Here is a 12464-nt window from a genome sequence, read left to right as displayed (position 1 = left end):
CAAGATTATTTCTTTTCTCTTGTCTAATTATATCAAAGATTTCTTATTCAGTTAAAGTCATATATGACTTGTTTATTTAAATGATTAAAGAAGACATTAATATCCATTCGATTAGTGTAGTGAAATTGTCGAATCTGATCATTAAATTCTGTAATGACTCTTTGATTCTCTTCATCTACTTCATTTGTAACTTGCAATTCATTGACATCGAGGATCATAACTTTGCAATGCTTAAAACAATTGGCCATTGTCTGTGGTTTCACATCAAGTGACCATGCATCAATTGCATTTACAATTCCATCAATGACATTTATATTTGTCTGTTCGAAGACATGATCTTTTATCAATTTCAAAAGTAAGCAATTGAAGCGTTGAATTGAATTCCTAATACTATTAAAATATGAATTGAAATTCTAATAGTGTACTACTAAAACATGAGTTATAAAATAAGAAATTAAAACAATAATTTTTTTTAACTATATATCTATTAAGTTATAACCTCCTACTACAAGAAAAATGGCACTCGATGTCTAGCAAAATTGGACGCTAATCATCCAATTTAGATACTGATTGTCTTGCGCATCTAAATTTACGTAGTCACCATTTAATTGCAGAATCGTTGTCCCATAAAGAATGGGCAACTAAATATTAGGTTAGACAAGGAAATGTTTTTTTTTAACTACTAACAATTTAGTTACTAATTGCTGTTTGAAATAGTCCTTTGACTTTGATGTTGACTGTGTAAAGGTAATTTGGTAAAATTGTATTGCAACTATTCATTAGTTGAAGAATGTATCTTTTAGTGAGAAAAAAATTAGTGGTGAATTCCAAAAATTTAAACGCTAAATGTGTAAGGGTAATTTGATAAAAGTATTTCGTGACTATTCTATTGGTTGAAGAATGTACCTTTTAGTGGAAAAAAAATAGTGGTAAATTCCAATAATTTTAGACGCTGAATGTTAAACCCCAATCTAGTAAATTACTTTCAGCTACTATAAAAGTAGTTACAAAATAAGTGTTTCTATGAGAAAAAAACTAGTGAAAAAAACATTTCGTTTTCAATTAGGGAATGTGTATGCCCAATTTTGTTTCTTACATTTAATAACTAATGATTTAGTTATTAAAATTAATTTTTTATATCTAAATAATATAGTAACCGATTGTATACGAGTTTTGGAAACTAATTATTTTAGTCTAGTATTATTGATTAGTCCTGGGTGCTCTATTATTTTTGCAACTAATATTTTAGTAACTAATTGGTTAACATTAAAGAGCATTGTTTTTGTTCTTTGTCATTGACCTCATTTATACATTCAACGTCAACAAAATAAAAATGACACAATATAAAAATCTAGATCAATAACATCAAATATCTTCAATGCATATAAAATTAATAGTCCATACATGGATTTTTATGCATGATGAGCAATACAAATCTAAAATGCGCTATCATGTGTGCATAACAAAAATAAAAAGCATGCACCCCACATTTTCATCAATACTTATCTATCTGTGCATAACTCCAAAAAAACAAAATGCCCACCCCAAGTACATCATCTAAGGATATGTGCAAACAATCCCAAAAAGTCCAAAAAGATTGTCCTACCCCTATGTCAAAATATGCACTAGCCATACAACAAAAAGCTATCAATGTTAGCATCTCAAACATCACCGGTTGAGGTTCTAGAAGCAGCGGAAGACTCATCATCAATTGGAGATGGAGATGGCAGTCGAGTTGGAGTGGTAGTAGGTTACGCGCGTGCAGCTGCTATAGTCATGTGAGTAAGCATCTCCAACATAAGAGCTTGTTGTTGTTCAAGCATTTTGATTTTCTCCTTCTGTTGATCAAATAGTATAAGTTGCTCCTCTAAATATTTAATCTTATTTTGTTGTTATTCAACTGTGCGCCTTAACTCTGTTACTTCTTATGTATCATGCTCCTAAGTCACAGAAAATACAAAATTCTGGTTAAAGCCGGAAGTTTTACCAAGCACTTCCTCATTCATATGCATGTTTACTGGACCACGAGCATCATTCAACATTTCCATGATTTCATCGTCATCTTCATATTCATTGTCCATTTCACCGTCAAACATGTCATCAAATATAGTTCCTAGATTTATGTGTTCCCCATGGAAAGTCCATACATTGTAACTTCTAGAAAACCCATGTCTATACATGTAGCTGAATGGTGAATATATCATGTGATCTTGTATTCAAACAAGTTCTACATGGGCAACGGGTCTTACCCTCACTATCCAAGTGTTCTTTTGCAATGTCTATGAAAGAGTCGATTCCTTGAACATATTCATTGCACAACCTATTAAACAACCAAATCCATCTCCTATCCATCGTGATCTTCTAGGTTCACAAACAAAACAGAAATTCAGTATCACAAATATGTTGTATCACAAAGACACTACTCAACCCAATTAAAACACAGTCATCCATACAAAACAAAAAAATAAATAGATACCAACAAGGAATATACTACAAGTGATAATGTAAATGAATATAAACGATCAATAAAGTATTTAAATTTAAATTTACGTAATTTATACCTTCTTTTTTATGGTTGTAGTAGCAATGGTGCCCTCACCCTTCTCAACCTCGGTCTTCAAGTCAACTTTAAGATCCTCAAATACCTTAAAGTGTGCTAACTTGTTTAAATAATAAATCTCAGTAAACTTTCATTTGAAATTTTAAGATAAATCAATTTATTTTAACAATTAGGGTTTCTAAAAAAATTTGGTTTTGTAAGAACAAATCAATTTCATAGCTTAAAGAAAATAAATGAGAATTTAATATTTGAAATATTTTTAACATAGTTCATCCATCATCGTATAATTATTTTCAGTATAAAACAATTTAACACACATTATGTAAGTCTTTACTTAAACCTCAAATTAGACAGTCTAAAACTACCCCTTAATTTATACGTCCAAGGAAAGACAATTATCCTTAGGCTACCCTAGCAATCATAAAATAACATAAAACACCCACCAATCTGTAAACCAAAACAAAAACACCTAAACCCACAAAACAAACCCGAAGTTTAGTTTTGACATGGAAAATGGAAAGGGAAAAAAGTCCTTAAGCATCATTAACATCTTGAATAACAAATAAAAGATTAAATTAAATGTTTCTTCCACTTTCCAATCATTGAAATAATAACAAAAAAGAAACTTCGTTGGTTAAATTGTGGGCGCCCTGCCCCTCACTTCAAAGTTAATTTATTTTATGTACTTTTACAATTAGTTATAACGAGTCTTTCTTCATTTATGTAATGCAAAACCATATGAATTGATGATCATAAATATTACAACCATTTTAAAACATGAACACACCCAAAAAACGTAACCAAACCAAAGGCTAAGCCTTATTTCAGTCAACACGTTTACTTTGTAGGGTCATCTTGGACACTTGTTTGGTTTGAGAGGGAAAGCTAGAGAGTTTTAGTACAATTTGTTTTCATTTTCCTTTTTTATTTTAAAAAAATTTATAACAGATTATCTATTTTAACATATTAAGGTTAAAACAAATTAAAAGTGAAATGTGAGTATTTTGTATATTAACCATCATTCTCATCGTCTTATTTTCAATCAAATGTCAGAATTCAAAGGCAAAACAACAAATCCCTTTTCTCCATAGATTAATCATAATCCCTTTTCTCCATAGATTCACCAATGTGTAAACCAAAACCAATGTGTAAACCAATGTGCAAGGCCGATCCGAAGGTGAAACTATGGATCGAGCAGGGTCGATTTGAAGGTGTAAGTACGTGGATCAGCCAGGGTCGATCCGAAGGTATAAATTCGTGGATCAAGCAGGGTCGATCCGAAGGTGTAAATCCGTTGGTCGAGCAGGGTCGACCCAAAGGTGTAAATCCATGGGTCGAGCAGGGTCGACCCGAAGGTGTAAAAAATTCATGAATCGAGTAGGGTCGATCTGAAGGTGTAAATCCGTGGATCGAGAAGGGTCGATTCGAAGGTGTAACGAACATTTGATCGAGTAGGGTCGATCTGAAGATGTAAATCCATGGATCGAGCAAGGTCGATCCGAAGGTGTAATTAACATTTGATTGAGTATGGTTAATCTGAAGATGTAAATCCGTGGATCGAGTAGGGCCAATCCGAAGGTGTAATTATATGGATCGAGCAGGGTCGATCCGAAGGTGTAACAAACATTTGATCGAGCAGAGTCGATCTGATGATGCAAATCCGTGGATCGTGCAGGGTCGAATCAAAGGTGTAATTAACATTTGATCGAGCAGGGTTGATTTCGAAGATGTAAATCCGTGGATCAACCAGGGTCAATCTGAAGGTGTAACAAACATTTGATCGAGTAGGGTCGATCTGAAGATGTAAATCCGTGGATCAAGCATGGTCGATCCGAAGGTATAATTAATATTTGATTGAGTAGGGTCGACTGAAGATGCAAATCGGTGGATCGAGCAAGGTCGATCCGAAGGTGTAACAAACATTTGATAGAGCAGTGTCGATCTGAAGATGCAAATCCATGGATTGAGCAGGGTCGATCCAAAGGTGTAATTAACATTTGATCAAGCAGGGTCTATTTCGAGGATGTAAATCCGTAGATCGAGCAAGGTCGATCCGAAGGTGTAATTACATGGATCGAGCAGGGTCGATCCGAAGGTGTAACAAACATTTGATCAAGCAGGGTCGATCCGAAGTGTGAAAACTCATGAATTGGGCAGGCCTGATTCGAAGGTGTCAGCTGCTAAGTAATGCTTCATTGAATTCAGGTCGTGAGACCGACTGTCTATGAAGGCGGTGGATAGGCCCACTCATCCTTTTTAAATAAAAAATGAAAAGACAACAAATATTTTGATTGATTTCACCTAAAAGTAGTAGCGTGTGGGATGGATTGCGTTCTAACTGTTGCTAATGTCTTTGCCTTTGGGAGTTTAGAGCAGGTAGGCACATTTCCCTGCTTCTTTGGTGATCTTGTAGGGCCTACAATCGATCTGAGCTCTGGCCTCCTGTCGTTCTGCATTCAGTCATACCTGGTGTGAATTGCCTGATTCATCTCATCTTCCTCCCACCTTATTTAAATCGTTGCTCTGGCCAAGGCGTCTTCCATCGTGGTGTAACCTAGCTTTGTCAGTTCTTTGTATAGTTCACCATCCAGGAGGAGACTTTTTTTGAAGGCATCTACGGTTGTCTTAGGGTTACAGGAAGGGATGGAAATCTTCTATTTGTTGAATCTGCTGACATACTTTCTCAGTGGCTCTCCCCTCCTCTGGTATACTCTATATAGATCGGCCGACAGCTTCTCGAGTTTTTTGCTGCTGGTGAACTGCTCCACAAAGGTGTCGGTGAGCTGAGCGAATGAGTCGATGGAACCTTTCGGGAGATTTGTGTACCACTGGAGTGTTGGACCGGATAAGCTTGAACCAAAACTCTTACACATGCAGGCTTCCCTCAACGCTCAGGGTATTGAGACAGTGAACATCTGCTGCTTGTACGAGGCTATGTGATCATCTAGGTCGGTTGTGCCATCGTAGGGTTTTATGCTGGGAATAGTAAACTTCTGGGGCATGTCGGCTAGGGCGATTTCGTCCACAAAGGGTGAATCTGCGTAACGTACAGTGAGGCCTGCTCTTCTTGGTCAGGACCGACATTCCTAGGATGCGCCTTATCACTGCCTCTACATCAGCCAACCTCTTGGCCAGTACCTGTTCCATAGGAGAGGGGGATACCACTAGGTCATCCCATTTAACTAGGTCAGCCATTGCATTCGTCCTTGGCATATTTCGTTGGGTCATCCCGCGCGGTGTAGTCTGGTGGATCATTCCTTCGTGCACACCCTGGTAACCTGAATCTCCGTTCATTCCCTCTGCTCGAATGACTCCCATGGTAATTGATCTGGTGTTTCGCCCTACATGAATGGTCAGAGGGGTTGTTTGATATTTGTTCTGTCCGTCAGGATGGGTGGGCTCGAGTGCTATAGTTTGGTTGGGTTGGCTGTTCAATCCGTGAGGGTGAGCCGAGCCGAGCCGAATGGTGTTTGTGCAGGGGTGGTTGAGTGGAGGTGAGGCTGGATGGTAAGAATGGGTTGGTCTTGCGGGTGTGGGCTCTTTGTCTCTTGGGCGTCTTGATCTTGAGACTCGGGTGGATCGGATGAATGGGGTTCTATTGGCAGATCCTTTCCTCCATGAGTCAGGATCAAGTCGTCGACCACCGATGAACTTAATGGATGTGGCCTTTTACCGGAGGCCGAGGATCTATGCTCTGGGGTTTGGAGAGGTTACATGGATGGAACTGGGGTGCAAAATCGATTGGGAGGTACCTGCAAGGCAGAAGCTCCAGATCATAGAACTAACTCACCTTCTCTTTAAGAGACTGGTCCAGATCATAGAACTAACTCACCTTTTCTTTAAGAGACTGGTTTTCGGCCCTGATGGATGCGTTTTTGGTCCGGATTGCATTGTTCTCGGCTTCCAGTGCGGCCACCTTGTCTGAATTTTGTTGCATGAGAGCAGTCAGAGCCTCCAGTCTGGCCTCGAGGTCAGAGTTAGTGTTGTCTGAAGGGTCAGCCATAGAAAATTCCTCTATGTAGCAAGGTTCGCCGAGCCAAATGATTGCTAGAGGCCCCACGGTGGGCACCAAACTGTAGACGTAAAAATTTACCTGTATGGAAGGGGGGTCTGATCCCGTGAGGTTGAGGCCATTAGCGATTCGCTGCACCTGTACATGTAGAGAAACAAATGCGTGAAGCGAACGGGAAACACCAGGGTGGTGTTGGCCGTAGGCATTTCGACGCTCAAGTCAGCAAGGCTGAAAGAAGCTAGTATAGTAAGGGTTAGGTTGTAGAGAGGTTACCCGAAGTCTAGTCGGGTACTGTGACTACGGCAGTGATGTGAAGCTCTCAAGTAAGAGCTTCGGGTGTGAAGGTGTAATGTAATGTGCCTTGTGAGAGGGCTGACCTCTGCTTATATAGTGATTGTCTGGTCTCCCAATCCTGATGGGAGTAGGAGTCCTAATGTAACTCTGATGCGAACCCTAGAGGAATTAGGGTTGTGGTGAGCTGTCTTACCAGTGTTCGAGTAGGAAAGTGATCCGAACAGGAAAGTAACCTCGAATAAGAGATTGATCCCGATTAGGAAGGTGATCTGTGTGGTGTCGTGGGCTCTGAACTCGCTCATAGGTCCAGGAAGTGAACTAGGATTGGGAGGCTTGTGCCCGGATGGTTTGGGTCGACTGTATCTCGTATAAAATGGGCCTAATCCGGATGGGGCCACATCGGGATTGGGCTTGGTCTCTTCCTCATTTAGTCCCGTTCTCCTATTTGGGCCAAGGACGATTTTTGGCCCTAACATTAATACAGGTGATTCGCGACATAAATCTACGACTCAATGATCAAGAAAGGAGATTGCCATGCTGCTTTGTGGCTTCGTTTTGTATCCAAACTTCACTCAAACTTCATTCCGCTCCGCATTGATGATTATAGTTATTGCACCGCATATATATATGTGTGTGTGTGTGTGTGCGCGGTTGCTCGTTCGTATGGTTGGAATGTGATTCAAAACTTGGGGTTATTGGCTTTTAGGCTAACCTCAAGGAGTTTAGAATGATATCCCTGGATGGAAAAGAAACACAAATTGACAGAATTTATAGATTATGGTGTATAATGATCAGTTTGCATTCAGTAAATAAAAGATACAGTAGCTTTAAAATATGAATTTTTATTAAAATATCCATTAAAATACAATAATTCAATTAAGGTATCAGTATACAACACAAGTATTAATTAAGATGATCAGCCTCCAATTTTGGAGAAGGTTCATCTTATCCCTTCCCAAAATTATCAACTACAGTTAGGAGTAAAACAAACAAGGATGTCAACAGTACTCAAGATCAGGTAACTAAGCTGTTGCCCACATGGTACATAAAGCCAAGGTAATGGTGAGGAAAAGCCCTAATTTCTTCAAAAATACAATAGAATGATGCCCACCGCTCCTTACATTAACAAAGAAATTTTTATCTCCCGCTGGCTTTTTCTTCATCACCTTCAAATCGTTAGAGCAGCCTTCATCTTTCACACTACCACTTACAGTGAAGCCATCCATCAATTTCTCACTTTCCCCAACATGAAAAAGAAGCATTAAGAGATCAAATGCCACCACACAGACAACTGCAATTGCTAGTTCCTTCCATAGCTTCATGAATTTGGTGAACTTTCTGAAGAAAGAGCCTGGTTTCTCATGCCTAATGAATTGTTTCTCAACCTTCTCTATTGATGAGTTGTTTGTGATCACTGGGTTAAGGTGGACTTGAACTGTCTGCGAAGGCACTATTTGGTGAAAGAATGTGTCTGCTACTTGGCGGGTCGAAACAAACATTCCATGATTCACCTTAATTTCCTCGACCACCTCAAAGCTTGGTGAACTTGCAAATCCATCTGCAATGTCTTCATGATCTAGATTGTTCCCATTGGGTTCATCGACGATGAACCCAAGTGAAAAATCATTTATTTCTGAGTCATTGAATCCCAAACAGCTATTATGCGAAGTTTCACCTGAACGTAAGGAACTTTTCAAATTAGAAAACGAGAAAAATTTTATGCCAACATAGAAAGGAAGGTGTAAGATGCATTAATTAATTATTATATATAGCAATACCTTGAGCTTCATGAACTTCTGTTCTTTGGAAACTTGAAATATTTTCTATGGGAACAACCTTCTGCTCTTCCATAAAACTCTGCGACAAAGGAAAAAAAAAACTCGATGAGAAATTTTAATTAATGAAAAAATTATTATTATTTCATGATTCATACATTCATTTTATAAAATCCTGTTATATCCATTCACTTCAAGCATTATTAATCAGTACAATAATTAGAAAAAATAGAATACATATAAAATAAATATATATGTAACATAATTTTATTGTTTAGTATAGATGTGATATATATATTTGTACGTTAATTTAATATAATATTTTTATCAAATTAATGAAAAAAGATAGAATTTTAAGGTAAACATACCTTCTCCAAATCCTTGGACATTCCTACCCATCTCAAATTCTCCACCATCCTCTCTGGCTTGATTTCTTCATCCAAGTCTCCGATTTCTATTGACCTAGTATTCAGATCTTCCCATGACTTGTCATTATATCTGACACAACTCATATCATTACTTGGATTATAATGATTATCTTCCCCAGTTATAAAACTAAAACCATCAGCATGGGCGTAATTTCCACCCCATGTATCTTGAAGGTTGGACTGATTGATGAGTTGTTGTGATGTATGAGAAACTGAAAGAATTTCCTGCAGTATATTTCCCTCATTTGTGCCTCCCAGTGAGGAAGTTGAGTGCGAGTGCGGCATTTTGAAGTCCGTGAAGCCGACTTGAGAGAAATCTTCCACCTCCAATGGAGGCAACGAGAGCCGATGTTGCAGCTTTGCACACTCTATCGCTATATCAATCTGTAAAAAAAATCAATTTCACATTTTATTATTGTAGGATATAATTCTTCGAGGCTAATGTTCTGAAATTTTTAACATACGGATCAAAGGTCAGCCTTTACTCACTCACTTTTGATTGTTGGGTTTGTAAAATAAATGATTAATTGCTTACCTTTGATTCGCAGGTTAAAAATTTTAGAATGTTTAGATTAGAGAAGAGCTATTAATATTTCAACTTTAGAAAATTGTTTCACCAAAACAATTTACCTTGGAAGGATGGTATGAAGTGGTTCCATAATTTGACAATGGACTTGTATAGCCAAGCACCTCATCTGATAAGAACTGTGTCCATTTTCCGTCTTGTGTCCCACTGAGATCAATTGATGATCCATTGGCATTGCTGGGTAAACATGTTCCATATGCCATTGGATATCCTGAGCTATCAAAACCATCGCATCGTCTCTCTGAATACAAACCAATGTCCCCGGAAGAATGTTCGTTCATCATTTGATTACTAGTTGTAGGAGCATAATGCTCCCCAACCTTCGGAGCAATTGCACTCTTCTTGAACACACGACAAAGAGCATATGCATCCTGGAAAGGATTAAACAAAATATTAATAAAAATGAATTTATTAGTTTAATATTGATCAAAGAAAATAATTCATAACTGAGTGATGGAGTCAGGATTTTGTTCACTGGGGGCAAATTAAAAGAAATTTGAAATATCTAAAGTACAAATATTTGACCATATATAGAATTTGAAACTCGAGACACCAACCAATACATCTATTTTGTATAGGTGAAGAATTTAGTCATAAGAGAAAAAAATAATTGAAATTATAAAATATTGTGGTTGTTAATATTGATGTAAACTACATTCAATCATAAGAGTGAAAAAAAAAAAAAATCAAAACTTTTAAGATATTGGAGGTTGAAGAAAAAAAATCAAAACATGGAAAAATGGTACTTTCATAGAAGAAATGGGACTTCTGTTACAAATACAAAATAGAAGGGGATTAACTTAAATTTTTAAGATCAGCGGGAGCATGAGCCACCACTCAGCCCTTAATGACTCCGTCCCTTTCATGCACTGGTTATGTTAGAGAATAATAAGAATTTAAGTAAATTAAAGAAAAGCAAAAAAAAGCTCACCTGCAAACCTGAATCAGTTTCACATTCTCGCTCATCAAGGCGATATTCATGCATGACCCAGTGAGTCCGAATGCCATGTGGGGCTCTCCCTCGATAGTAAACTAGGGTTTTCTTCATGCCCACAGAACGAGTCTGAGAGTTCACTTTTCTATCTTTCCCTGTGGCCTTCCAATATCCAGCTTTGGTTGCACGATTTGTTCTTGATCCATTGGGGTACTTGCGATCACGAGGACTGAAGAAATACCACTCCAGGTCTTTGCTGGGTAATAATGACTTCCCTGCATATATATTTTAATTCACTTCTTTAAATTTTAAAAATTCAAAAGAAAATGAACTAAACTACATTAAATTAAATTTGCATATTTGATTGTTGGAGCTGTACCAAAATCTTGCCATTTTTACCTGAAACTAATGCCTAGAAGGAAAAAAAAAAATATATTTTTAAGTGGAAAACAGAATATTGATATAATTCATAATATAAACGTAATAAATCATAGGAAATACATAAAGACTATGAAACCTCTACTCCAAGGAAACTATACGGTAATTCAAAAGTAATTATATTAAAAGAGATAAATTATTATAATATTGACGAGTGTTATAAAATTTATGAGAGAGATGCAAAGCATAGCTTGAAACTCATCTCTCGCAACAAAGTAATACTTTAATTCGCACGTACTTTTTGACTTGGTCTTTCATGCAGCTTGTTTTATACATTACCTCAAGAGAAAGCAACCGAAGAAAAATAAATTGAAAAGAAAGAAAACATCTTCGTGGGACCTGTTCCTTATAGTTTCTGATTGTACTTAAGATATTTCATGCAAAAGTTTAAGATATTTGACTAATTATAAAGCATGTAATTAATTTGTATAAACATGTACGAGAATAACAATCAAACAAAAAGAAAATCCATGCTATTTTAACTTTTTTAAAAGTTCTGTGGAGTTCTTAATTTAATGCATGAGTAACAGGTTCTCGACAGAAGGCTTAGGTGTTGAGATTACTGATTAGAAGTTTCATATTACGTAGCCATTTCTAGATAATATTCTTTATACTTTCCTTTTCGTGTAATTCTTCTGAGTATTTTATAGATATCTTGGAGAGGATTTTAATTAACCAATTGAATTAAAGTTTTGAACCGACAACCTAGTGAGTAACAAGCTACAGCATTGTTAATTTTCTTTCAAAAATCAAACTCAGAATGATGAAGGCAATGCGAAAAGGAAAATACCTGGTAAGTCCCAAGGTTCACACTTGTAGAGATCAACTTCAGGGATGATCTCTAATTCAATCCTACGACCATTGATTTTTCTCTTGAGATAATAGGCGACGAGTTCCTCGTCTGTTGGATGGAAACGAAAGCCAGGAGGCAATGAAACAGGAGCCATGTATGTATCTGTTTGGTGAACTTCTTCTGATGTTGATATATAAAAGATTCGGGTGACCGGTCTCGTAACCAAAAACAAAGAAACCAGCCTCTATTAACAAGGATTAATCTTTACAATCAACTGCACAAAACACTTATAGAATTAGTTATCAATCTAAGCATTGAAATTTGAAAGGGAGGGAGGGAGAGAACCAACCTTAATCAAAAGAAAGTTCAAAGGGAGAGAGAACTGAATTGAGAGAGAGAGAGAGAGAGCTCAGGGATATGCAAAGATAAAAATGTTCGGGGGGTTTTGATGAGAAAAAAAGGTAGAAAAAGCAAAGCAATTGGGGAGGCTGCCACCCCCTAAATTCCTTAGCCTCTTTATCTTTTGGTCCTTCCTTTCTCATCAATGATTCTTGTTATCTTTTCTTTCAAGCTCAACACTCATCTCTAGCTCTTTCTTTGGTTGAACAAAATTTGTTAATTAATAAAATAATTTTTGTCTCATT

At 37.1% G+C, this 12464-nt stretch overlaps 1 protein-coding gene across 1 annotated transcript; it reads right to left on the bottom strand.

The window, feature by feature from the left end:
* Positions 1-7692: 7692 nt before the first annotated feature.
* On the bottom strand, positions 7693-12233 carry LOC116140303 (NAC domain-containing protein 86-like). Its single transcript, XM_031425952.1, has 7 exons — positions 12170-12233; positions 11818-12094; positions 10587-10864; positions 9700-10026; positions 9010-9453; positions 8645-8723; positions 7693-8541 (listed from the first exon to the last, which is right to left on the bottom strand). The coding sequence occupies exons 2-7, from the start codon at positions 11972-11974 to the stop codon at positions 7889-7891; spliced, it is 1938 nt and encodes a 645-aa protein (XP_031281812.1). The 5' UTR covers positions 11975-12094; positions 12170-12233; the 3' UTR covers positions 7693-7888.
* Positions 12234-12464: the final 231 nt, after the last annotated feature.

Source organism: Pistacia vera, unplaced genomic scaffold, assembly GCF_008641045.1.
Source record: "Pistacia vera cultivar Batoury unplaced genomic scaffold, PisVer_v2 Contig368, whole genome shotgun sequence".
In the NCBI taxonomy this organism is placed as follows: Eukaryota; Viridiplantae; Streptophyta; class Magnoliopsida; order Sapindales; family Anacardiaceae; genus Pistacia; species Pistacia vera.
Note: the sequence above shows the minus strand (reverse complement) of the source record. Positions and strands in the feature narration are given on the sequence as shown.